At 51.5% G+C, this 24,128-nt stretch overlaps 9 protein-coding genes across 9 annotated transcripts; 5 read left to right on the top strand and 4 right to left on the bottom strand.

The window, feature by feature from the left end:
• Positions 1-2,263, top strand: BDV17DRAFT_53694 (SKIP/SNW domain-containing protein). Its single transcript, XM_073764739.1, has 3 exons — positions 1-260; positions 328-1,767; positions 1,832-2,263. The coding sequence occupies exons 1-3, from the start codon at positions 117-119 to the stop codon at positions 2,012-2,014; spliced, it is 1,767 nt and encodes a 588-aa protein (XP_073616513.1). The 5' UTR covers positions 1-116; the 3' UTR covers positions 2,015-2,263.
• An 802-nt stretch (positions 2,264-3,065) lies between these two features.
• On the top strand, positions 3,066-3,510 carry BDV17DRAFT_53741 (uncharacterized protein). The gene has a single exon (XM_073764740.1). The coding sequence runs from the start codon at positions 3,188-3,190 to the stop codon at positions 3,419-3,421; it is 234 nt and encodes a 77-aa protein (XP_073616512.1). The 5' UTR covers positions 3,066-3,187; the 3' UTR covers positions 3,422-3,510.
• Positions 3,511-4,962: 1,452 nt separating this feature from the next.
• BDV17DRAFT_290388 (ACT domain-containing protein) lies at positions 4,963-6,618 on the top strand (the record flags this gene model as incomplete). Its single annotated transcript, XM_073761895.1, has 3 exons — positions 4,963-5,007; positions 5,182-5,576; positions 5,634-6,618. 3 exons carry the CDS (start codon positions 4,963-4,965, stop codon positions 6,616-6,618), a joined length of 1,425 nt encoding a protein of 474 aa, XP_073616511.1.
• Positions 6,619-7,668: 1,050 nt separating this feature from the next.
• BDV17DRAFT_53750 (WD40 repeat domain-containing protein) lies at positions 7,669-9,455 on the bottom strand. The gene is made up of 4 exons (XM_073764741.1): positions 9,216-9,455; positions 8,810-9,154; positions 8,139-8,738; positions 7,669-8,051 (listed from the first exon to the last, which is right to left on the bottom strand). Exons 1-4 carry the CDS (start codon positions 9,271-9,273, stop codon positions 8,029-8,031), a joined length of 1,026 nt encoding a protein of 341 aa, XP_073616510.1. The 5' UTR covers positions 9,274-9,455; the 3' UTR covers positions 7,669-8,028.
• Positions 9,456-9,512: 57 nt separating this feature from the next.
• Positions 9,513-11,770, bottom strand: aspC (septin CDC12). The gene is made up of 7 exons (XM_073757584.1): positions 11,529-11,770; positions 11,445-11,458; positions 11,337-11,379; positions 11,116-11,278; positions 10,744-11,054; positions 10,173-10,681; positions 9,513-10,117 (listed from the first exon to the last, which is right to left on the bottom strand). The coding sequence occupies exons 1-7, from the start codon at positions 11,562-11,564 to the stop codon at positions 10,048-10,050; spliced, it is 1,146 nt and encodes a 381-aa protein (XP_073616509.1). The 5' UTR covers positions 11,565-11,770; the 3' UTR covers positions 9,513-10,047.
• A 196-nt stretch (positions 11,771-11,966) lies between these two features.
• BDV17DRAFT_53654 (snoRNA-binding rRNA-processing protein PWP2) lies at positions 11,967-15,355 on the top strand. The gene is made up of 5 exons (XM_073764738.1): positions 11,967-12,018; positions 12,097-12,209; positions 12,264-12,759; positions 12,810-13,057; positions 13,108-15,355. Exons 1-5 carry the CDS (start codon positions 12,001-12,003, stop codon positions 14,936-14,938), a joined length of 2,706 nt encoding a protein of 901 aa, XP_073616508.1. The 5' UTR covers positions 11,967-12,000; the 3' UTR covers positions 14,939-15,355.
• Positions 15,356-15,771: 416 nt separating this feature from the next.
• Positions 15,772-17,622, top strand: BDV17DRAFT_281169 (cytochrome P450; the record flags this gene model as incomplete). The annotated part of the gene is made up of 6 exons (XM_073759980.1): positions 15,772-15,957; positions 16,017-16,142; positions 16,197-16,281; positions 16,340-16,408; positions 16,494-17,111; positions 17,186-17,622. The coding sequence occupies 6 exons, from the start codon at positions 15,772-15,774 to the stop codon at positions 17,620-17,622; spliced, it is 1,521 nt and encodes a 506-aa protein (XP_073616507.1).
• Positions 17,623-17,916: 294 nt separating this feature from the next.
• BDV17DRAFT_53640 (uncharacterized protein) lies at positions 17,917-19,306 on the bottom strand. Its single transcript, XM_073764736.1, has 4 exons — positions 18,819-19,306; positions 18,679-18,756; positions 18,071-18,591; positions 17,917-18,009 (listed from the first exon to the last, which is right to left on the bottom strand). Exons 1-4 carry the CDS (start codon positions 19,150-19,152, stop codon positions 17,962-17,964), a joined length of 981 nt encoding a protein of 326 aa, XP_073616506.1. The 5' UTR covers positions 19,153-19,306; the 3' UTR covers positions 17,917-17,961.
• BDV17DRAFT_53644 (chromatin-binding exonuclease XRN1) lies at positions 19,307-23,815 on the bottom strand. The gene is made up of 2 exons (XM_073764737.1): positions 22,013-23,815; positions 19,307-21,962 (listed from the first exon to the last, which is right to left on the bottom strand). Exons 1-2 carry the CDS (start codon positions 23,706-23,708, stop codon positions 19,462-19,464), a joined length of 4,197 nt encoding a protein of 1,398 aa, XP_073616505.1. The 5' UTR covers positions 23,709-23,815; the 3' UTR covers positions 19,307-19,461.
• Between the last annotated feature and the right edge of the window lie 313 nt (positions 23,816-24,128).

Below are 24,128 nucleotides of genomic sequence, written 5' to 3'. Positions count from 1 at the left end.
ATACCAAATCCGCAATACGCCGCCAACCCCATGAAAAAACGTCAAGCAACTCAGCACATCATCGTCACAACTTTCTTCACCACTCCCCCATTCTCGCATATTTCCTCCTAGACACAATGACGTCTATTGCGGATGGCCTTTTCAAATCATTACCGAAACCAAAATACACAGGTGAGGAGGAGGAGCTGCCACAACATGGCAAACGAGGACCGCGCATTGTCGGGCCTGGACAGTTAGACGAAACACAGGTTGTTCTCCGGGTGAGTTTTTCTCAGTGATGCTTCCACCCTATGCTACAGTGACAGAACTAATATCACGGTTAAATAGAGGACCGGCCCACCTCCGTACGGCAACCGAGCAGGATGGCGCCCTCGAGCACCCGAAGACTTCGGCGACGGTGGCGCGTTCCCCGAGATCCTAGTCGCGCAGTATCCGCTGGACATGGGCCGCAAGGGCACGCAATCCAAATCGAACGCACTCGCGGTACAGGTCGACGCAGAAGGAAAGGTGAAATATGATGCCATCGCGCGCCGCGGACACAGCGACGATCGAATCGTGCATGCATCGTTCAAAGATCTAATCCCGCTCCGACAACGGGTGGATATGGGCGAAGTCTCGCTAGACAGGCCATCAGAGGAAGAAGTTGAGGCGCAGATGGAGAAGACGAAGAATGCGCTTGCGAGTCTGGTATCGGGTGCTGTGGCCGCACAGAAACCGAAGAACGTTAAGGGCGGTAGTCGGGCGGAGCCTACATTTGTGCGGTACACGCCGGCGAATCAGATGGGTGATATGGGACGGAAGAATGATCGGATTATGAAGATTGTCGAGCGCCAGCAGGATCCTATGGAACCGCCGAAGTTCAAGCATAAGAAGATCCCACGTGGACCGCCATCACCACCTCCGCCTATTATGCACTCGCCGCCGAGGAAGCTTACGGCTGAGGACCAGGAGGCATGGAAGATTCCGCCGCCTGTCTCGAATTGGAAGAATCCCAAGGGTTATACCGTGCCGCTGGATAAGCGGTTGGCTGCTGATGGACGGGGTCTACAAGATGTATCGATCAACGATAAGTTTGCGCAGTTTGCGGAAGCGCTCTTCACGGCCGACCGACACGCTCGTGAAGAGGTCCGCCTCCGAGCTCAAATGCAACAGAGGCTAGCCGAGAAGGAGAAGGCCCAAAAGGAAGAGCACCTCCGTGCTCTAGCTCAAAAAGCACGCGAAGAAAGAACCCGAGGCACCGAATCCCGCGCCTCCCGTCCTCCCAGCCACGACCGCAGCCGCAGCCGCAGCCGCAGTTACACCCCCGCCTCATCTCGCTCCCGCACCCCAGACGAAGAAGAAGAAGCCGCGCGAGAGCGCGAGCGCATGCGCCGCGAACGCCGCCAAGACGCAGAGCGGCAGCTCCGACAATCACGCATGGGCACGGAGCGTCGAATCCAAGCGATGGCCCGTGAACAAAACCGCGATATCTCCGAGAAGGTCGCGCTGGGCCTCGCGAAACCTACACAATCCTCCGAGTCCATGTGGGACTCTCGCCTGTTTAACCAGACGTCCGGAATGAGCACGGGCTTCAACGAGGATAATCCCTACGACAAGCCGCTGTTTGCTGCGCAGGACGCAATCAACAGCATTTACCGGCCTAAGCCGCAGGCTGACTTTGATGATGAGGCTGATGCCGATGGCGAGATGAGCAAGCTTCAGAAGTCGAGTCGGTTTGAGGTGTTGGGAAGAGCGAAAGAGGGATTTAGGGGCGCAGCTGATGCAGAGGTTTGTTCTTCACGCAACCTTCTCTCTCTTACAATAAATCAGCGCTAATCTTTCATGTCTGTAGGAACGAAGTGGCCCCGTCCAATTCGAAAAAGAAGTCGACCCATTCGGCATCGATAGCATGATTGCCGATGTCACCGGTGGCGGTGGTTCTGGTGGAGCAGGTCAAAAGCGTTACGGGATTCAAGAGGCGGATACCTCTGACAGCCGGGGCTCGAAGCGGGCGAGGGTCGATGAAGATGATTGATTGACTTGGTTGTTTGTTAACTCTCACCCCGTATTTATGCACTTTGTACTTCATGCGAAGCATCACATTTGTTGGCAATTTGGGTTGCACGATTTATACATAGTAGTCTAGATTCTAGGGTTAGGTAGTTATCTATGGTAGATGGGGTACGTTGAACGGTCAAATAATACCCGATGGAATCGAGTTGAATAAACCTATCTGAAATATATAGGCGCAGGAGGTGCTTGCTGCGGGATGACTTGTCGAATGTCGATATGGGGTGGTCAACGCATCGCAAGTCGCAACGCCAGCGGGTTCACCCGAGGGCCGGACGTTACATGCATCTCTAGTCCTCTACGCCGTGCATTAGTCTAGATGAGCATGCAGATTCGAGCTTCGAGGTTGACGTTGAGATAGATAACTACAAAGTACAGGATCTTCATAAACTTGCTAGATCCATTGGGCATGCACTTATCTGACTTTACTACTGCTTGGCAACGGAACTTCTGGCCTCGACTCTCAATGCATCGTGTGTGCCGGGGCATGATACCATCGTCGTGCATAGATACAATCTTGGAGCCCGTTGGAAATGTGAGTGGGCTTCATGAGTCGGGGTTGGCGGAAACCAAATGCAGCCTCTGAGCCAGATAGACAGGTTATAGTCGTATCTACTCCGCATTTATGTCGCACGATCAAGAAGGAATCATGACGTGTAGGCTTGCAAGGGTTGCTGAAATGCCAAGGTACCCCAAGGCAGACTGCGCACTGATGATAATCGAGGGAGTGAGACGATCGGCACAACAGAACAGTGTCAGCAGATAACGCCCTGTAAGAATGCTCTGTAGCTGAGCAGGAGGCGGATTGCCTCAACTGGCAAAGCGGATGAGACGAGCTGGGTTGTTGTGGCATTTTGATGAGAATTCCTTGCCGAGGATCATGGCGCTCCCTCATCCCGCCATCATGACATTCGTCCAATCCTGGATCTTCGTCAAGGAAAGGCGCCTGACAGGTCCAATAATTGGATGAGCATCGCTCTCAGGAAGGGGAGCTTTGTTTGCCAGTTGCCTGGATCTTAGCTTGAAGGAGGAGAAAATCCCGTGGTCAAGGCAGGGGATCCGATCGCCCACCAACCAAACCCCAGGATTTGCGACATCAAGGGCACAAGCGTGCTCACGGATCACCTCTGATAAGGTCATGGGAGATCTCTGGATAATTTGGCTTTCTGGCCATCGCGCTGAAAGCGCTGCAAGCGCCCATGGGATGGACTCGAAATTTAATTCTGTAGAGCTAGAAATTTCAGAGTCTGCGTTGCGAAAGACTGATGCTGAGCTTTGTCAGGTTGGAGTTCGGCCGACTATAAAAGACTCGACTAAGCGGGGACTTCCGCCCAGAGAGCACCGTGGCACGGAAACTTCCAATCTTTATTGAGGTGGTTGGGAAGCAAACCTTGGGGATGGGAAAAGGAAAAAAGACGACAAAAGCAATGAATCATGGAGTTGCGGTGGCACGATCAGTTGCGAAAAACGTACCCCGTATCACCAGAACTCAAATGCTCCTTTCCCACAGCGACAGCACGCGTCCAGATCCGAGTCATCCTGCCCCTCTTCGAGGCTTCAGGCAGCGGAATGTTGGACCATGGACGGACTCCACCATGATGCCACCCACTCTTCCCACTGCGTTATCAGCCCCCAATCGCGGTAGGACTTCGTAAGCATCTCAACAATTGACGGATGCGGGAATTGGATTCTCTCAGTGGCTGATGCCACGCTACGCAGGATCGAATTGTGTGTGACCGGGTAGGTTGATTTGCAGCGATGTGCCTGACTAGCTCCCACAGGTTCACCAGATCCTTGTCCCGTAAAGTGCGGGGAGCGCACGAGCTTCTTTCGCTCTGGCCAGTAGCTACCTGCTGCCACTCAACAATTCTGTAATGCGATAGCTCTAGCGTGAATGAGCGCCGAGGACTCAAAGCGCTCTCACAACGCCCAGCGACGTAGGGCATTATCAGTATCGGCGCCTAGCGCGGAGTGGCAATTGGGGGGTGTCAAAGATAAGGCCGACGCTGGTGGAGAACTGGAGCAAGAGATAAAGTCAGACGAACAGTCCAAAGTAGGGTCCGAGGCGGATTTTGAATTGCAAAGCGGATTAGGTAAAAGTGTGTCGGCTTAAATAGAGCACGACTTATCACCATCTGGAGATACCCCAGGAGCCTGTCAGCAGAGAGGGTACCGAGTCAAGCTTTTCTTCATCGTTGACTAACGATTTTCTTTTTCTGAATCTCCCTCAGATATCAATTCGATCTTCAGAGAGATCATCTTGTGGAGTTAGTGGAATTGGCTGTAGAGAACCGGCGGGCAAGAAGGAGAGAACAGACGTGGACGAAGGAAGGAACAGCACCAGCAAAGTGGACGTCGACGTTGAGTCACCTGCCTCGCTCTTCACCCTTGACAGCACAACTCACCCAACTCATCTTCCTTTCCTCACCTTCCTACTGGCACAATCCATGCCCTGCATAGCACCATCGTCGTCGACATCGACAGTTGCCTGCTGCATTCCGAGCCCTCATCCGCCTCTTCTTGATACCATCGCATCCAGAATGGCGTAACCAACGAGCGGTTTGATGACAATGACAGTGCAGGTCTTTGTTGTGCCCTACAAAGGACTCAGGCGCAAAAAGAAAATAAAGGGACCCGAGGTTGCTTTCAGCTGCATCTAGACAGACACTTAGTCTGATCTTATTTCCTCGAATATACTCGACGCCATCTACTACTAGCCTGCCTAGTCCTGCCTATACCAGTTCCTGTTAAACTTCTTCCTCTTTTTGCTTCGGTTTATTTCTTACTTCTTATATCTGAGAGTCGATCTTTCGCTCTATTTGAACTGCCCTCGATTTCTTTGACGCAGAGCAGTAGAGGGCCTAGCGATTTTCTATTGTCACGCAACACAAGCTTCAGATGGTGCCTAACGCTATGGAGAACTCATTGTCATTGACGTCTGCTCAGGTCCAGTTTATGGTGAGTTGTTCTGTTCCTACACAACGGTTCTGTTATTTCCCTGGCCTATCTCTATTGCTTCTCTCATTGTATCTGTTTGCTGCGTCGTGCTTCCACAGCCCCTCTGGGTTGCTCGGATAGAATGGCTCGACTTCAACCGAGTACAGACTCGCTAATGACAGTGTTGGATTACAGGAGGATCGACTGACTCTGGTGCACATCCCGCTAGACCTATACCCTTTTTTTTTGGACCCTATCCTAAAGGTGCTGTTCCATGAAGTTGCTCCGGTTTCTGGGACGCAGACTGAGACTCCTGGCTCTGACAGCCCTCACGAGGTTTCCCGTGATGTCCAGCCTGCCTTCCTGAATCTGTCCATCACGCCGGTAGAATGCTCGGTCATGTGCCCCCGTCAGCTCGCTGACGACTACTTTGCGCCAGTGCTTGAGCGGTTTGGCCAAGTCACATCCTCTACTCAAAGCCGTTTGTCGATCAGCAAGGACGATTACATTGCTATGCAGGTATACGGCGATGGGTTAGAAGCTGGCCAGCGGGTCCTTGAGTTGACAACTCCGCTAGCAATGGCAGGAATGTATGTGCAACCCTCTCCAAGGTGTTACTAGGACACTCAGTAACGAGGACCCTGTAGCTCAATCTTTTTCATATCCACTTACTATGCCGACTACATCATTGTGCCCCTCAAAAGCAAAGCCCAGGTTATTGAAGCCCTAGAGAGCCGAGGGTTCCAGTTTGAGACCTCGACAGAGGCCTTCATCAACAACAACCAGCAATCGGCCAGCCATCCATTCAGTCCTATGTCGTCACTTCCTCCAAGTACCTTGAGCTCCCCACCGGCCACGCCTCCACCATCCTCCCTCAATGAGCTTCAAAGACGTACATTCTCATCATTACGCCGAAATAATATCATCCCATACGTCGATACATCGCTTCGTCTGGTGCAATGTGCAGCTCATCACCACTTCAGCAACGAGGACAGCTCTATCGCCATTCTACGTGACGCGCTTACAACAGCGTTGATTGTGGATAAGCCTCGATTCCTTTCTCTCACTTTGACTGCCGCCGACCCTGCAGCGTCTCTCCTCTTAGAACAACGGCTTCTGCCCCGTTTCTCGAGCGATTCAACCTTCCCAGCTAACGATGACGACGAATCCAGCCTCTTGTTGGGATCAAAAGAGAATATTCTTTTCCCAATCATTCTAGATCTCCGCAAACTTCCTCTAGAGGCTACCGGTATTGTATGCGGTGTCGCAAGTCGACTGGCCGATGCCACGCACGACCGTCTCGAAGATAGTCTTACAGGATCAACTACTATCTACCCAGACAGCCCTACCTATGAGAGATCGACTCAGTACGTTGATACCACATATGCAGGGCACGCCACATCGCATTCTAGGAGCCACAGCCCCGGCCGGAAATTCAACGGCACCAACCCGCCCACCCATCGCCTCCAACCAGATTTAGATGCATCCTTCGAAGCCGTCGAAATCAGTTTTCTTAGCACAGCGCGTGCAGGAACCATAATTGTTGGCGAGCATGAACTTCATCGTGCAATAGACGCCTTGGACGCCGAAAGTCATGAGCCTGAGACAGCAATTGAAGCATTGGAAATCTAACCATGGCATCTACGGCACTTACTGATTTCAGCTTTGTTTTTACCCACAAAAGTCTTTGCTATTCTTGATTTATTTCTTTTGTCATACTGTGTCTGATATCAAAAAAAGCTTTGGGAAGCAAAATACCTTACGATTTATTTCTTTTCCTTGTCGCATCTTCTGTTCATTCCCCGCTACGCTACTGGAAGCGATGCATTATATTATACACCAAGCCACTGCACATTTTGCTATGATTCTCTTTGTTCTAGGGCGCTTTGTCCCCTTCCATCTCCACTTAGGTACATACTCTTAGCGTTTTCGTTGGATTTTTCCATGTCAGGTCTGACCAGGTTTACACGGTTACTGGGATTAGGTAATGGGCATCATTCATCTATCTAGGATAGGATAGTATTTCTAGTTCATGGGAGTTGGAATATGATGGTGCTTGATGAGATGTTCTTTTTTTTAATGGTGTCGTAAGGACGTACTCTGTAAGAATTCTGGAAGCCATCCGGCCGCTCGCCTATCTCTAAGCACCCAAGCCTAAAGCGAAGCGATTGGCATGCGCTCTGCTTCGCTTACTGAACGCCGTGGCAACAGTGAACCATGGGACTAGCTTTAGATTTATAGTTACACTGGGTAGATTTTGATTTATTTTCCCTCCTATTACTATTGCCACTACTATGGAGTATATCCCAAAACCGTTGTCCATTCAGCTCAGTCCACCCCAGCACGAACATCAGTTCGTACCTAATCCTTGCTGCGTAGCCGAGATGAGAGCTGAACCCTGCGCCGTAAGCCGGTAGCATTGCCCAGAACAGGACAAGGCAGCCAGCCCGCCAAGTACCGAAGGAATGACGCCGCAGCGCCGCAGCCAGCCTCAAATGCGACGGCGGAGTGCGGAGGACAGGGATGGAATGTCATACGGAGACGAGGTAGAAGGGTCCTACTCAGCTTGTGCCTGGTGGTTTTCAGGAAAAGGGTTCCTTTGCGAGAAGAGAAGGCCTTAGCGCTGGGTATCCAGGTGAGTGCCTGGCTGTCTCTGCGTGGCTCGCTTAGGCAATCTCAGGACTAGTCAGTAATGAACGTATGGGTTTGAGAGAAAGGGCATTCGCTCATTGATACGATGGGGCGAGCTGTCATATCGGATCCGAGATTGCCAGGTGCACGTGGAGTATTAGGCCCTTTGGATTGCCGGGCCAAAGATAGTAATTAGATTGCCGCAATAGCCTCAGGAATAAGCAGGGCCGCAGTCCATTCTCGGGGGATGCTCCGGACGTTGTCAAGTTCATATTGGCATGCACTTTGCGGTCCTTATTTGGATATGAAGAAGACCCGGTAATTCTTCGGAGAATGAAGTTCAGCCAGCCAGCGTCCGAGTTTAAGCGTCGAGCCTTATCAGTGGCCAGTGGCCAGCGCCGGCGACCAGTTTTAGCGATAAACCTTGACGGTTCCTGCAGCGCCGCAGTCAGCATCAAGCATGTCAGGTGCATGTGCAGATGATTCAGAGAGCTGAGAGCGCCAGGGAAGAAAATACATACCGTCAGAGCAGCCGCCTGCCCAGCATTTGCCCTTCTCGTTCCACGCCACAGAACTCACAGCCTTGACTCTTTCTCCGGCCGGAATTGACGCAATCATCTCACCGCTTAGGATATCCCAGGCGAACATACGCGCTTGCGCATAGCGATCATCTTTATCCGACTCGCTGCCGCTGAGGACGACCGCGTCGCCTTTCGCGAATACGGACCGGATGCGCAGCTCTGTATTGCGGTATACGGGTTGCTTCTCGCGGGGAAACGGCGTAGGCTTGGTGCTGTTCTCAGTGCCGAAGGCCTTCAATAATTTCCCATCGTCGCGGTCTAACATCCGGATTCGACTGTCGAGTGTAGACGTCAAAAGCGCGTTCCCGTCCGCTGAACACCGCACGCTGGTTACCGGGTTTCCTAGGACATCGACCGTAGTCTGACCCATTCGGATGTCGTAGACCCTCGCGCGCCCATCGTAGCTTCCACTGACAATGGAGTAGGTCGGCGAGTGCACGTGTAGTGACGAGACAGTATCGGTTGCCTCGCTGAGAGTCTGAATGGGCTTGTGGGATTGCGAGCGGCCGTCCCAGAGGTTAATCGTAGTATCTGCGCTGCCTGTACGCAAACCAACAATTAGCTTTCATCATCATAAATGAACGCGTCCCGTTAGAGGCAACCGTACTCACCAGAAACAACAACCGCATCGTCCTCACCAGCGAATTGGACCGCTTCCACCCTCGCATTATGTCCACTCCATCGCCTCACAGTGACACCCTGCTCAACATCCCACAAAAACACCTGCCGATCCCCGCCTACGCTCGCGAACCTTGAATTGTCCGCCGCAACAGCGATATCGAGCACCGAGTATCCGTGTGCCTCGTACTTCTGAATCGGCGACGTCGTCTCGATACCCGAGGTGTTGAAGCTATTTGTGTTTGGGATTGCTCGAGAGAGGTGTACGGCGCGGTCAGTAGATCCTGTTAGGATATAGGTGCCAGGACCACCGGAGAATGTCACGGCATTCACGGGTCCTGCGATGCGCGTTTAGATTAGCTGGGCGAGCTTCTTACGGGGAGAGCTGGCGAAAATTACCATTATGTGTCTTGAGAGTGTGGACGAGCTGCACGGGGAACTTCCCTGCTGCAGTCATTGGCGAGCCCTGGAGGGTGTTTCTCTGGTCTGACAAGAAGACTGCAGCAATCCAACTTGGAGACTGGGTCGATTGCGAGGTACCTACTAGAGAGAGAAGGCGCGGAGCAACCAATGGCCGCAGATTTTGCTGATTGGACAGGAAGCTAAGCCCAATTGAGCTTTCAATCTCATAGCTCAGCTCCAAGCCAGGATTAGCGCCCTGTTCTTATGACTAGAATCATATGTCCAACAGACACGGGCAAGCAATCGTGCTGGCGCTTGTATGACTACGGTCTTGACGTAGGAGACTACGAGTAGCACTTGATAATCATCATTCGCGCACCACGACTATACTCCTTGCTTCTAGCAGTCTCCTCGCTGTACGGTGTAGCATTCCCTAGGCTTGGCGCCATCAGGAAGCTCTACAGTGCCAGTATCTTTAGAGCCGCTGAATGTTTGAACACTGCTGGTGGACAATTAAATCTGTATTGATTGAGATGCCGGGTACAACAGGGCTATTATCAAGGACGTAGAGAAACCATCGCTAGCTACTAGCAAGCAAATTCAGAAAACAGGTCGAGTCAGACCGAATGGAGAAGCCGATATTGGTAGTAAGCTTCTGAGTAGAGAACACGATCCGAAAATATCACGGAGAATGTCAAAATGTGAATAATGATAGAAAAGAAACCGTCAAGGGGTAGTCGAGAGTAAAACCATATTAGTCGAGATGAATGCACACTTCTGCTTTTGCCACCGTCCGTGAAACAGCCATGCCAGTGGTATAGAAAGATATTTAGCGGCGACCGTGGCTTCGGGTGGATGAGCCTTGCAGCCCCTCTATCTCTCCCTCGAGAGCTTTGATTCTGTTCGCTTGTTAGCTTCGTCACACAGACAATATGTAGGGGCTGTAAGACATACGCGGCGTGGGTAGCCTCCAGGTCCTTGTTGAGGCGATCCCTCTCTGCAATAAGCTTCTGCTCCCACTGTCGGAACCGCGACTCCTCGAGCTTGACTTGGTCGGTGAAGCGCTTGCGCAGGTTCTCTTCCTCTTCCTTGAACTTGGGGTTGTCGAGCTTCCGAGGCCGAGCTTCGCCGAATTTCCGGGTCTCCATCTGTTGTGCGCGGTATGCCTCGTAGTGCTGCTCCTCGGTTGTGTGGATGAGGTCAAGCATGTGAGTACGGATAAGAATTGAACGCAGCTTCTTGAAGTCGCAATGCTCCTCATCCTCGACTTCGGCGACACCCCAAGCATATTGACGACCCTTGACAACGCGGCCATCGTTGGTCTTCACGTCCTTCTCGGAACCGATCACAGCGAAAGGCATGGCGGCCATCAAGCTGCGAGCGTGGGTGGCGGCGGTCTCGTCATCCTCCTCAACGGGCGGGGTGTAGATCTTGATTCCTTGGGCTTCAATGACGGCTTGAACCTAATGTCAAGATGTGGTTAGTATTATTCTTGACTCCATAGTAATGCGACAAATATGCTCACCCTCTGCTTGTAACGAGCGAGATCAGCGGGGCTGAGAGTGTCGGCCTTGGCGACAACGGGTATAAGGTTTACACGAGAGCTCAGGCGCTTCATAACCTCAATGTCCAGGGGCTTCAGGGTGTGTCCAGTAGGGCGGATGAAGTACAGACAGGCATGCACACGCATGTCAATCTTGTCCGTACGGCGCGGCTGTTGCTCCTGCAACATGTACGACTCATGCTGGTCGTCAAGGAACTCGATAATTGGTTGCCAGGAATCACGGTTGTTCACGTAATCACCAAATCCGGGGGTATCAATAACGGTCAAGCGAACTGAAGGGCGAAATTGCTGTTAGCTAGCCGCTACTCCTGAACAGGAACCACGAAACCGCACCTTTGAAGAACTTCTCTTCCAACTCAGCCTTGGTAATCTCAATCTCAACGGTGCGGTCGACCTGCTTCTGGTGCCGGCGCTTGTGGTCGGCGTAGTTCTTGATGGTCGTGGAGAATAGAGTGTTGATGAACGTGGTCTTTCCCAACCCAGACTCTCCAGCAACCTAACACGATTATAGTTAGATCGGACTCTCAATGCAACAGAGGACCAATTGAGCGCACCATAATAGTGAAAGCCGCACCCCGCTTAGCAACAATCTTGTGTCTGAAGTATCTTCATTAGAACCGCTCTGCTACCTCAGATATCCAAGCCTTGTAAACTATACATACCGCTGGTTTGGGAGCTGTTGAAAGATCAACTGTCAGCATGGCTTCATAGTCTGAATAACGCAAACTTTAATGGTAGGAACTTACGTTGGCAATGCCAATGGGCGAAGCGGTTTCGGACATGATGATAAGGGGTTACCAGCAAAAGGCAGCTGGAAATCAACAGATCGGGGACGGAACAACCACCCGAGGGCTTCTGGGGAATTGAAGGAAAGAAGTAAACGAAAGAAGACCCTTCAGGAGCTGATAGAGTCGGGAGCAGAAGGACGGTCGTCGAGATAGGAGTGGGAGACAAGAGGACAACAGCCAACCCGAATCTTGTTTGTGCCTGGTTTGAGTCTAGTCTGGCTCCTGCTGCCCCTGAATCCAGAGTTCCGAGCCCCCCAAAGTCACGAGATTCGGGGATCTTCCAGCCTGAGGCACTAACGCTAGTCTTTTTTGGGGCTAATCTTTCGGGACCGGAGAAAGCAGCTGATCCGAGCTCTTATCGCAAGCCGACTTTTTTTGTAAAGAGCAAGAGGCCGAGCAGACTTGAGGAGCGACTATCTGGCCGTTGACCATGAAGACCGATTTCAAGGTGAGTTTTTCTTACTAGTTGGGGACTGAATCTACACACCCAGCTATGAAGCGCCTCAATGCTAATCAGAAGCTTTAGTTTTCGAACCTCCTCGGTACGGTTTATCGCAAAGGAAACCTGCTCTTCACGCCCGATGGAAATAGCTTGATCTCGCCGGTGGGCAATAGGGTCACGGTATTCGACCTAGTGAAGTAAGTCACGTCTCCTTGAAGGTATAGCCCGCTGTCTAATGTCACCGAATCAAGTAATACCTCCTATACTCTTCCCTTCGCGCATCGAACAAATATCCATCAATTAGACCTCACTCCCCGCGGCAACATCCTCCTCTCCGTGGACGAACATGGCCGTGCCATTTTAACCAACTTCCACCGCCGGGTCCAGATATACAACTTCTCGTTCAAGAGCCCGGTGTCCGCTCTCAAATTCTCACCGTCAGGTCGTCATTTTGCCGTTGGAGTTGGACGTCGGCTACAGATATGGCACACCCCCGAAACGCCTACAGTCGGTGGTGATGGAGAGATCGACTTTGCTCCATTTGTCCTTCACCGTGACCTCGCCGGTCATTTCGACGAAGTTCAACATATTGAGTGGTCGAGTGATTCGCGCTTCCTCCTGACGGCTTCTAAGGACTTGACGGCGCGGGTATGGAGTTTGGACCCTGAGGATGGTTTCGAGCCCACAACCCTCTCCGGTCATCGACAAGGCGTACGAGCGGCCTTCTTCTCCGCTGACCAGGAGATTGTAAGTGACGTCTAGCATGAAAGAGGGCTTCTATACTGACGAATAGCTAGATCTACACGGTGAGCAGAGATTGCGCCCTCTTTAGATGGGAATATGTCTCCAAGAAAGACCCCGACTCAATGGAGGATGTCGCCGAGGCACGCTGGAGGATTGTTGAAAAGAAATTCTTCCAGCAACCACATGCCACTGTCAAATGCGCGGCGTTCCATGCCCCTTCTAACCTGCTGGTCGTTGGTTTTTCGAACGGATTGTTTGGACTCTACGACCTCCCCGAATTTAACACAATTCACCTTTTGAGGTAGGCAGGATGCTTGTCAAGTACTGATTACGATGCTGATGATGCTGCAGTGTTTCACAGAGCAATATTGACGTTGTGACCATTAACAAAACCGGCGAGTGGCTGGCTTTTGGGTCCTCCAAGTACGGGCAATTGCTGGTTTGGGAATGGCAATCTGAGTCGTATATTCTCAAACAGCAAGGCCATTTGGACTCAATGAATGCGCTTGTCTACTCGCCTGACGGCCAAAGAATAGTCACCGCTGCTGACGACGGCAAGATCAAGGTGTGGGACGTCAAGTCTGGCTTCTGCCTGGTGACATTCACGGAGCACACAAGCGGAGTGACAGCCTGCGAGTTCTCGAAGAAAGGAAATGTCCTGTTTACTTCGTCGCTGGATGGATCTGTAAGAGCATGGGATCTCATCCGTTATCGGAATTTCCGCACATTCACTGCTCCGTCTCGACTCTCTTTCTCTTCACTCGCAGTCGATCCCAGCGGTGAAGTGGTTTGTGCGGGGTCGCCGGACTCCTTTGATATCCATGTCTGGTCCGTGCAGACCGGCCAGCTCCTTGATCAACTATCTGGCCATGAGGGACCCGTCTCAGCCCTGGCATTCGCGGCTGATGGCAACCATTTGGTCAGCGGGAGCTGGGATCGCACGGTTCGTCTCTGGAGCATTTTCGGGCGAACCCAGACTAGCGAGCCTCTGCAGCTTACCTCTGACATTCTGAGCGTGGCTTTCCGGCCCGATGGAAAGCAAGTCGCAGCATCCTCATTAGATGGGCAATTGACCTTCTGGTCGGTAGCTGATGCTGTGCAGCAGACAGGTATTGATGGGCGCCGTGACATCTCAGGAGGTCGCAAGGCCACAGATCGTACAACCGCAGCCAACGCTGCTGGCACAAAATCCTTCCACTGCATCACATACAGCGCTGATGGGAGCTGCATCCTCGCTGCTGGTAACAGCAAATATATTTGCCTGTACGACGTCCAGACAGGCTCTCTGGTGAAGAAGTATACAGTATCTGTAAACACCTCACTGGATGGCACACAGGAGTTCTTGAACAGTCGCGACATGACGGAAGCTGGGGCTCGAGGCCTCATTGATGAGACCGGAGAAGCGTCAGACCATGAGGAACGTATTGACCGTTCTCTTCCTGGGGCAAAGCGTGGTGATGCTGGCTCTCGCACCACCCGGCCTGAGGTACGTGTCAGCTGTGTGGACTTTTCTTCAACAGGCCGTTCGTTCTGTGCGGCATCTACGGAAGGCCTTCTCATCTACAGCCTGGACACTGAGTTTGTGTTCGACCCCTTTGATCTCGACATCTCTATCACGCCTGACACCATTATCGAAACTGTGGAAAGCGCGAAAAAGGCTGCCGCAACTGGTGATGCCAACAACGAGGACACGTTCCTGAAGGCGCTGGTCATGGCATTCCGTTTGAACGAGGCTAAGCTCATCCGGGCCGTCCACGAAGCTATCCCCCCTTCAGATATTGCCCATGTTGTTCGCACCGTACCGACTGTCTACCTCCCTCGTTTACTTCGATTCGTTGCCCACGCTTGCGACGAGACGCCTCATCTTGAATTCAACCTCCTCTGGATCGAGGCCTTGTTGAGCAGCCACGGCAGATACTTCAAAGACAGCGCCGGCACACTTGGCCCTGAGCTCCGTGCTGTCCAGCGAGCTCTTGATGACATCAACGAAAATCTCAAACGTCTTGCACAGCAGAACGTTTACAATCTCAACTACCTTCTCGCCCAACCTGTTCTTGCTGGGAAAAAGGCACCCGCCTTTCCGAAAGCGATTGACACCGTTGATGGACCCACTACAAACGGCGATGCGAATATGAGTGATGCCAGCGAGGATGATGAAGGCGAATGGCAAGGACTTGAATGATTGAACGTCAGTTGATTCTTTCGTTTCTCTTGCGTCTCTTCGCTGTGCCCTCTGCTTTCTCCCTATTCTTCTCCTTTGATACCTCGGTTGTGGTTCGGCACTTTGCATCTGCGCCTGGCGTTTGCTTTCTTTGATGTTAGACCTTGGAAGATAAACCGGGACAGCTAAAAGTTATCTTCCTTTTTGTGTATATAGACAATGTACCAATACTTACATTCACAAAGAAGTTTCATGATGTTGGTCACATGTGGTCTCCTTGTCATCCAGGGTTTGGCTTCACACAACAAACCCTCAGTTCTGTGAACCGGTCCAGACTGGACTTCAATTTGGTCGCTCCCTGTTCATGACTAGCTCAAATTCACTATTGACAGGACAAGCCAGGCTACTGCAACGTCGATGACACTTGCCAAGACCGTCTTGCTATCCTCTTTAGGGAAACTACGACGCTGTTTCGGAGAGACGCGGACACAAGACGATTTCGGACAAAGGCCCAGAGTCCTCTTGTTTGTCAATTGGCACAAAGAAGCTATCTTGGTGAATCCAAGCATGGGATATTCACATATCCAAGCTACCAAAAGCCTGGTCAAATTTTGCCACGCCGTTAGGCAATATATTAAGGACTATATAAACGCCCATGTGGCTCTCTACCTCTTTCTCCTTTTCCTTTTCTTCATCATGTTCTTACAGTTCTATGTTCTAGCTATCCTTGCGTTGCAAGATTGCATCTCCAAATCGACCCATTTACTGACACAGTGTGAGGTTTGTTGTGTGAGGCCATTCCAAGCAACATCGACTCAAAGCAGACACAGCACCTGTCTGGACCTTTCTTCAAGATGTCCTACATTGTTCCTCTGACTTTGACCGTTACGCTCCTGGGCTGGCTCTTCGTGAAGTTCCCCAATGCCGCTGTTCCGTTGAAAGTGCCCACTGTGAGCCTTTGTCGTTTCACTCCTGCCTTCGTCAATCGGCTTCTCTTCGTCGTAATGGGCCGGAAGCTCATCTACAATGGCTACAACAAGGCATGTCTGACTTGCCCTAATTCCCGACGCAACCCCAGCAAGCTAATGTAGCACTTTAGTACAAGGATGTTCCATTTCGAGTTCGGAAGATTGACGCGGATCTTATCGTTCTGCCAGCCAAGTATCTTCCTCACATCCGCTCCATGAACCACACGAAGATCAGCCTTCTGGATGCCCAATTTGATGTAAGTGCAATTCCCTTTGGTTTTCTCTATACCTCGTGACTAACTGTCCTACAGAGCGTTTGCGGTGACTATACCAATATCCTGAACGACAGCATTTTGCCTGCACATACCCTCAACAAGAGATTGACTCCGGCTTTAAGTGAGTTCCTCTTTCCATATAAAATAAAAGCGGGAAGCCCTAACTAACATCTCCACAGCCCGCATTGTCCCCAAAGTCATTGACGAGCTAAAGCACGCCTTTCAGCTCGAAGTCCCTGAATGCAACGGTAACCCCCCCCCCCCCCCCTCTCCCCACCCGGAAAACTTCTCAAAACTTCGCTTCCTGGAACAGATGCTAATTCCTTGATGCAGACAGATGGGTTCCCATAAACCTCTACTACACAATCCTCAAACTAATCACCCGCTCCACATCCCGCATCATAGTCGGTGACACTCTCTGCCGCAGCCAATCCTGGCTCGACACCGTCACAAAGTACACCGAAAACCTCGGTCTAATCCTGCTCCTCCTGCGCCCTCTCCCGTGCCCGCTCCGCTCCATCGTGGCCTCCTTCCTCCCTCCAACCCGGTACCTCAAGAAGACCATGACGTGTGTGAAAAAAGAAGTGTTCGTCCCTATGATCCTTGAGCGACGCGAGAAGGAAGCCATTGACCCTAGTTACGAGAAGCCCGACGACTTCATCCAATGGATGATGGACACTGCTGATAACGAGTACGATCGCGAGCCGCGCAATATTGCGCAGGGTGTTATGATTGTTATGGCGCTTGCTGTTGTGCATACTTCCACTATGCTCATCACGCAGGGTCTCTTTGATTTGCTGATTCGGCCGGAGTATCTTGGGCCCCTGAGGGAGGAAATTAATGAGACGTTAAATGATGGATGGGAAGGTGCGACGAAGCAGCATTTCGCGATGCAGGTTAAGCTCGATAGTTTTCTGCGCGAGTCGCAGCGTTTGAATCCTTCTAGTGAAGGTATGTACATCTTTTCCCTCCAACCCCATTCCATCTCGCCCACACATGTGATATGATACTAATATTTATAATAGTCAACGTCCAACGCGTCGCAAAAGAAACCCTCATCTTCCCAGACGGCCTCATAATCCCAAAAGGAACACACATCGTCTTCCCCGCGGGCCCACTCTCACGAGACCCAGCCCTAATTGAGAACCCCGAGACATTCGACGGGTTCCGGTGGTGCAACGCCAACGACACTGACACTGCCACAGACAACAAAAATACCTCGTCGCTGGTGACCATCAACCCACTGAACCTGCATTTCGGGTACGGACGGCAGGCGTGCCCGGGGCGACACTTTGCGTCTGTGGTTTCGAAGGCGATTCTGTCGCGCTTGGTTGTGGAATATGATATGAAGTTTTTGGAGGGGAGGGAGGGGAAGAGGCCCTGGAATATTCGGAACGGCGAGCAGATTCTGCCGAATTTTTTGACTAATGTTTTGATTAGGAAGAGGAGGGTTGGGCTCTAGTTGGGGTTGTCCTTGCATGAGGGTTATGATTGATGAGTTATGTTTGGAGAATCTCCTCTCGGACGGATTTGGTTATGGAGCCACTGGTTGCAATGGAGGATACCTAAGCGTTCGGCATTTGCTCTTGAAGGTTTATTGGCGTTCTTGCTTGATTTTATCATTCCCCTAGTGGCAACAACTATTATTAAAGTCTTTCTTCTGCGCGAAGAGTACATATTCGAGTGGCTTTCTGCATATATATATCCTTAGGACAACGGTGCTGAAACACATATTCACCAAAGAGTAATCCATCTTTACATCCACCCTAAACAGAGTACATCCAGCCCGTACTCAGCTCACCTACAAAATAGCAATCGCATTCGGCGGACTCGCAACACCCCCAGGAACCTGTAGACAAACCCAGTCAGGAACTTCAGGTCGAACATCAGATCTATAAAACAAAACCCACCTTAAGCGGCACACTACTCAAGAAAAAACTCCACCTGCCCTTACTCTTACAATACTCCCCTAACTCCTCCAGATCAAAGTACTCCCCAATCGGCATCCCCCAATTACTCAAGCACCACTGATGCACCGTTTCCTCATGGTTAACCCCCCCATCCTGACGCACAAGCGGCGCCGGCTCAAAAGACGGAGAATCGCTCGCGATTGCCGCGAACTGGTTCCCCCATAGCCAGCGGAGGGTATCTTCGCCGTTCTGCACGCCCGCGAAATTGGGCGTTGGTCGGGCCGCGAGGGCGGCTTCTTCTTCGACAGTGAGGGCGTTGTATGCTGCTGTGAAGCCTGTTCGGATGAAGAGGATGTCGCCGGGTCGGGGGCTGGTGTTTGTTTCGGTTAGGATTTGGATTAAAGAGCTTAATGGGATGACGCTTGTTTTGAAGGGGGTTAGGGGGATGGAGTTCTTTGTCGCCCAGGTTGCGTAGTCAATTAGGATTCCGCGGCCGACTATGCCGCCGGAGTTGGACCATGCTGTTGTGGTGGTTATGTTAGTCGATGTAGATGGGGATGGGGATGGCCATGGGGATGGGATTTGAGGGGAGAGAAAATGAAACGAACAGTCAATCCCGATAACCCTGTTCTCCTTCAATTCATCCAGTGTATGTCCGTTGAAGTAATACCCATGCGTCTGGTTCCCTGTCATAGTATACACACATCAGCAACCCATTCCTATCAAATCAAATCCATAAGAAACCAACCATAATGCCTGAACCCATCCCACTGTGAACTAGTCTGCGTATTGAAATGTAAAACATCATCATTAACAACCCTCGGCTTCTTATTAACAAACTCCTGACGAAACGGACTTCTCCCAAAACTCGGATGCGAGAGGCGGTTCAGCGGCAGATCAAGACTGATGCGGACCCCGTCGCGGATTTCCTCGGCTGCTGCGCGCTTCACGACGTCCGGTGTGAGGAGGTTCAGCATGCCTAGGTCGTTGGTTTTGGCGGGGCCGAAGAGACCCCATGCGTTGCCCTTGGGGCCGGAGGGGTCGAGGGTTAGGGCGTCGAAGGGGGGGATTGTTGGGGGCATTTTGGTAGAGTGGAGGGTAGGTGAGGGAAGCTTGGTGAGCTTGGTAGGGATCTGTGGAGATGGGGTGATTAAATAGGTTTCTGAGTATATGGAGGTCGGTTAAGGTGATACTGAGCCGGATATTTATCCAGCATGCAGTGATCGGACTTGGTCTGGTTGTGTACAGATCGGAGTTGAGCCGGTGGAATGCGGGGAAAGGTGTGGGGTGAGGAGTACCCGTTTTGTGCTTTATTAACGTTACTTAGCTTAGCTTAGCTTGAGAAGCTCTATACAGTATCGCAAACTATCTAGTTCTTCCCGGCCCAGTCATCACGCGTTTCCAGCAGCGGCGCCTCTACCACGGCCACCGCGTCCACGATGCCCGTTTCCTCGATCTACGCCGCGGCCACGGCCTCGGCCTCGACCGCGCTCAAGACCGTTGGGCGGGGGCACTTGTGTGTAGTTCTTTGGCCGGAAGTTCGGATTGTTCTGGACGACGCCGGCGGAGGGGTCGCTGTTATCCACCGAGACGTAGCCGCCTCGACCACGCGCCGTGCCACCGCGTCCTCGGCCTCTACCGCCACGAGCAACGCCATTGGCGTTCGCATCAGTTTGAGGTCGAAAGGGTAATGTCGTTGTTCCGTTAGGGACGTTGTGGTTGCCACGTCCACCCCTGGGACCAGACACAGCACCGCGGAATGAGCCGCGAAGCGGTGGCGGAGCGGGAGCTTCTTTCAGCTGTCCCTGACCACCGGGACCCAAAGGTGCGCCGTACCCAGCAACAGTCAGAGGGGTTGGTTGGTTTTGTTGCTTTTGGTTGACTGCTGCTCTAGTGCTGGCTAGAAGCTGTCGGTAAGAGACGTTGAGGACAGACGATGCGAGTACAGTTTGTCCGCGGAATGGAGAGCATCGGTCTCCTAGCGTAGTACCGCTCAGGAATTTGACGTCAAACACAACGTCAAGAAGGACAACTCTAGATGTTCGAGTAAGTCCAACCACGGTCCCGCGCGTGGCAATCGGCACTTTTCCAGAATCCTGGGCGTAAACAACACGGTCTCCAAGCTTGAAGGTCTGGTTTCCAAGTCGATGTTCGACGTCAGACGGGCGCAGAAGAGCACTTCGTGGGATATCTCTCATCTTCTTGACTTCCATGGGCGGCAGGGTCTGCAGAAGTCTGTCGGCATCCTCTTCAATGGCCTTCACCACATCCGAGTCAAGCTGTTCGGCCTCTAAAGGAACCCGCTCGAAATTCTTCGATTCGATTTCCTTGAGCCAGGCCTTGATTTCGTTAATCTTCTCAAGAGCAACGTCTCCTGGGTAAAAGTCGGTGGGTGAATATCGGTCATTCCGAGGATTACGTTGGATACCAGCGATAAATTCGGGGAACTTAATCATGTACTGCTGCAGTAAGCCCACGGCCTTGGCGCTGAACTCCCAGCCCGACTCTCCGCGGCGGGAATATCCAAGGACCTTCTGCTTTCTAGCCTCGAATTTCAGATTCAGTCCCAGATTCACGCGCTGGCCTTCAACGTCCACCGAGAAGGACGAGGTGATCTTCGCCAAAACCAAGGGGTTCAGGCGTAGGTTCTTTGCAATCGCAAAGGATGGCATGTAAGGGCAGAGAGCCTCTGCGTTCTTGGCACGCTCTCTACCAAATTCGGGTTCCCGGCCCTTGATGGAAGCGATAAGCCCATTCACTTTACCGTCATCATGGCCGGTAACATGAACAGGACGACCATAGTTGAAATCACCTAGGAAAAAGGCGCGCGAGTTTTCCGGGAACTCTTGCTCTATCGGCAGGGCTTCCCGCTCGATGAATCTTTCATCAGGGTTGATTACTTCGTCGACAACAAGCTGCAGCGCATAGTCTGTCTCTTGCCCAGGGATCTCCGCGAATTCTTTGATTGTGGCACCCGAGTCGGTTTTGATAAGACCTTTTAGAAGCTGGACATGCACCATGGCCTCAACCGGGCCAATAATGGTACCAAATCTTCTGCTGTAGATGCCTTCAATCTTATCAGCCTTCTTTTTCCACTGTTCGATTTGTATGTCGGAATGAGGGGTGGCAAGAGGATGCTGCTCTCCCTCTGGAAGACTGTAATCAAACAGCTCATCGGAGACACGGACGACAAGCGCTTCTTGCAGGAATGGATAGCCCACAAAGACTCGCTGTCCAAGTTTCTTCTTAGCCAGTTCAGAGCTTGACCGACTTCCGGGGTCAAGAACTGTGATCACCATGCTTTCATTGCGACTCTCTTGCTGGAAAACGCAAACACCGTGGAAACCTAGCTGACCAACATGAGGCAGAGTCTTCAAGGTAGGGAAGCCGGCGAGAGCGGACGCCCCGAGATGCACTCCTTCCATGAGCCCGACGTATGGTTCTAGACCGTCCATAGTTGGTAAGTCGAAAACATTTTGGATACAATGGCAATTGGGAATGTCGGGGAAAACGCCGGGTAGAGACGAAGGGTAGGTATACTGCATGTCTGGCGAGTAGGTGAATTTGAGACTAACCCCAAAGCCATTGCGGGATTTCTCATCCGGTGTTAAGAGATGCTCTCTCGATGCGAGAGCATCCAGAAGGCGACGCTCGTCAATGAAAGGAATCTTCACAACGGCTTCCCATTCCATCTTCTTCCCGTTCATGTCTAGTTCAAAGTCGCGAGGGTAAAAATCAATAATAGGAGACTCCGGTGACGACATCAGGTCGTGGTAAGCTTTGGGAACAATCTTCTTGCTCCGATCCGGAAGCACTCCCATGAGCTGATCATAAGGCCTGAATGGTCTTCCGAGGCGGAAGTTCATGTCTGCTTTTAGGCCCTTTTTTACATCTTCGGCAGGTCAGCATCACTTCTAAACTGTAACCAGCATAATCACGTACCTGAAATCATTGGGGCGTAATGCGAGTTGAAAAACCACGGCCAGGAGGCAATGCCTCTGTAGTAGTAAAACAGAACCCACTGGAGCCCTTGAACATAATTTTCCGTCAACTTCCGCATCTCCTCCAGGTTGTCCAAACCCCAGCCGAACTTCTCCATATAGTACTTGTCTTTCCAATCCTGAAACTTCTCTTCGTACTTTTTTTGAGCCGCAGCCTGAGCCTCCTCGGCGGATAGCTCTTGGACCTTGGCGTTCTCATACTTGCGAATAATCCGGTGAACCGCCATGGACGCCTCCTCGTCCTCCTCTTCGCTGTCATCATCTTCACTAGGTGGGAATTGAACTCGAATAAATCGGTCACCATCATCATTTGATACAGTGCTCCAGGGCAATCGGAGATCTCCGGCTAGTTGCTCCACGAATTTGCGGTCCCTAGCTGGGAGACTAGGTGGAAAGTCAAGAGGTTTGGAATCTGCCGCCTTCCCAGGTCGGTTCAAAACATACTTCTTAACCGTCTTCAGAATATTCTTCTGATCGTGAGTGACGGTGAATGCTTTTGGTTTCGCAACCGTCTCTGTTCCGTTCTCGTCGCCACTTTGCTTTGCGCGCATCCATGCCGCATCTGAATATTCGACCTCAAAGAAACGGTACTCCACATGACTCAATCCATCCAGGAGCAGACCGAGTCGTTCGAGGTTTATTGTGCCCTGCTCGTTGATGTAGCCACCCATCTTCGGTAAAGTCTCCTTGTAGACTTTGAACATCAATGACAACGCACCTTCATTGATATGAAGGTTGGGCAGATTGGGTAAAAAGTCGTTCCCAACAAAGAAAGCCATAAGAATGAAATCGTCAATCACGCGTTCGAATTCGTACGGAAAGTTGATGAACCCCTCCTGCTCTAGCTCCTGAAATTCCAATTCCAGGTACTCTCTGACCATGCTCAAATGTAGGAGGTAGAAGTTTTGATGCTCTAACTCCTTGGGCTTTTTCTGGACTTGACGACCAAAAGTCACTTCCTCACGAAGAAGACAAAAGTGAGGATCGTGGCTAAGCAAACCCAGCATGATCAGATCAGCGTCAAGTCCATACAAACAATGGCGAACGTTCGGATCGTATTCGGGCTGCGCTTTCGCGTGCCGGATGTACTCCATGATCTTGTGTTCACCCTCACCCGGTACCTCGTGGCCCGAGAGTACAATATCCACTCCTTGCCAATCCTTATCCTCGGAAATTTTCTTGCTGATAAAATACTTCAATTGCTCCGTGAGCTTTGCCATAAACTCCGTACCCGGGGTAATACAGTTGCTGTCGAAAGGATCCTCCTTCGGCATTTCGATTCCTTGAGCAATTGCTTTCTCCTTCGCTGTTTCGGCGTCAAGAGCCGTTCGGAATCGTCGTGCGCGTTGCTGGTTCATCTTTGCACGTGGTGCGACACCATCCACAGCCATGAAGAAAAGTTTCTTTGGTTTGATCTTGCCATACAAATGCTCGATATAATTGAAGATGGCGATGAACATCTTGTCCTCTGTCATTCGGAAGGTTGGCGAATCACTGTCTTTGTGTGTACAGTTGTGAATAATGCCGTTCATGTCGAGATATAGGTTGTCGAACTCAGGTATCCGGTTCTCCGCGATCAACATTGAGATCGCGGGATAACGTTCGCTCAGCCATCGGAAAAACTTGGGGACACCCATGGTGACTTGCGATACTATAAGATGCAGGCAGGTAGTAGAGGTGAAACCGAACAGAAGACAATTCCGTAGTGTATCGTGGCCGTCGTAGTCGTCGTCAGAAACTCAATCAAGAAACCAAGCTTGAGGCGCAAACTAGTATTCGTTGAGATAATGGACCAAGAGGCAATGATCAAATACTCAAAGAATGTGGGGTATGAATACACTAAAGGAACGATTATTCTGAGCAACAGAAATAAAATAGAACGTCAAAGGGAAAGAAACTAGGGAAGATGAGGTAGAACCGTTGAGGTTGCTTGTTGGAACTTGGAATCGATGATTCACTCTTGGTGCAGGTGGCTAAAGTGACACCGCCTCGGGCTGCGGGCAGAGTCCGAGGGAGCCGCAGGGCGGAAGCCTGATTGGGAATAGCCCGCCAAGCCC

Source organism: Aspergillus undulatus (assembly GCF_047715775.1).
Source record: "Aspergillus undulatus strain CBS 261.88 unplaced genomic scaffold BDV17scaffold_18, whole genome shotgun sequence".
Lineage (NCBI taxonomy): Eukaryota > Fungi > Ascomycota > Eurotiomycetes > Eurotiales > Aspergillaceae > Aspergillus > Aspergillus undulatus.
This window is presented reverse-complemented; position numbering and strand designations above follow the sequence as displayed.

What these genes read in the sequence shown, in the direction of transcription:
- BDV17DRAFT_53741 (XM_073764740.1), top strand. Translation starts at nt 3,188, where the DNA reads ATGGGAGATCTCTGGATAATTTGGCTTTCTGGCCATCGCGCTGAAAGC.
- aspC (XM_073757584.1), bottom strand. Translation starts at nt 11,564, where the DNA reads ATGTCCGAAACCGCTTCGCCCATTGGCATTGCCAAC. An exon ending in GTGCGGCTTTCACTATTATG is followed by an intron (nt 11,279 to 11,336) that starts GTGCGCTCAATT and finishes TAATCGTGTTAG; the next exon opens with GTTGCTGGAGAGTCTGGGTT. An exon ending in TCGCTCGTTACAAGCAGAGG is followed by an intron (nt 10,682 to 10,743) that starts GTGAGCATATTT and finishes TCTTGACATTAG; the next exon opens with GTTCAAGCCGTCATTGAAGC.
- BDV17DRAFT_53750 (XM_073764741.1), bottom strand. Translation starts at nt 9,273, where the DNA reads ATGACTGCAGCAGGGAAGTTCCCCGTGCAGCTCGTCCACACTCTCAAG. An exon ending in CACTCTCAAGACACATAATG is followed by an intron (nt 9,155 to 9,215) that starts GTAATTTTCGCC and finishes CGCGCATCGCAG; the next exon opens with GACCCGTGAATGCCGTGACA. An exon ending in CGATGCGGTTGTTGTTTCTG is followed by an intron (nt 8,739 to 8,809) that starts GTGAGTACGGTT and finishes GTTTGCGTACAG; the next exon opens with GCAGCGCAGATACTACGATT.
- BDV17DRAFT_53644 (XM_073764737.1), bottom strand. Translation starts at nt 23,708, where the DNA reads ATGGGTGTCCCCAAGTTTTTCCGATGGCTGAGCGAACGTTATCCCGCG. An exon ending in TTACGCCCCAATGATTTCAG is followed by an intron (nt 21,963 to 22,012) that starts GTACGTGATTAT and finishes GACCTGCCGAAG; the next exon opens with ATGTAAAAAAGGGCCTAAAA.
- BDV17DRAFT_53694 (XM_073764739.1), top strand. Translation starts at nt 117, where the DNA reads ATGACGTCTATTGCGGATGGCCTTTTCAAATCATTACCGAAACCAAAA. An exon ending in AAACACAGGTTGTTCTCCGG is followed by an intron (nt 261 to 327) that starts GTGAGTTTTTCT and finishes ACGGTTAAATAG; the next exon opens with AGGACCGGCCCACCTCCGTA. An exon ending in GGGGCGCAGCTGATGCAGAG is followed by an intron (nt 1,768 to 1,831) that starts GTTTGTTCTTCA and finishes TCATGTCTGTAG; the next exon opens with GAACGAAGTGGCCCCGTCCA.
- BDV17DRAFT_53640 (XM_073764736.1), bottom strand. Translation starts at nt 19,152, where the DNA reads ATGCCCCCAACAATCCCCCCCTTCGACGCCCTAACCCTCGACCCCTCC. An exon ending in CAGGGTTATCGGGATTGACT is followed by an intron (nt 18,592 to 18,678) that starts GTTCGTTTCATT and finishes CCACCACAACAG; the next exon opens with CATGGTCCAACTCCGGCGGC. An exon ending in TGAGTAGTGTGCCGCTTAAG is followed by an intron (nt 18,010 to 18,070) that starts GTGGGTTTTGTT and finishes GTTTGTCTACAG; the next exon opens with GTTCCTGGGGGTGTTGCGAG.
- BDV17DRAFT_53654 (XM_073764738.1), top strand. An exon ending in ACGGTATTCGACCTAGTGAA is followed by an intron (nt 12,210 to 12,263) that starts GTAAGTCACGTC and finishes CACCGAATCAAG; the next exon opens with TAATACCTCCTATACTCTTC. An exon ending in AACACAATTCACCTTTTGAG is followed by an intron (nt 13,058 to 13,107) that starts GTAGGCAGGATG and finishes ATGATGCTGCAG; the next exon opens with TGTTTCACAGAGCAATATTG.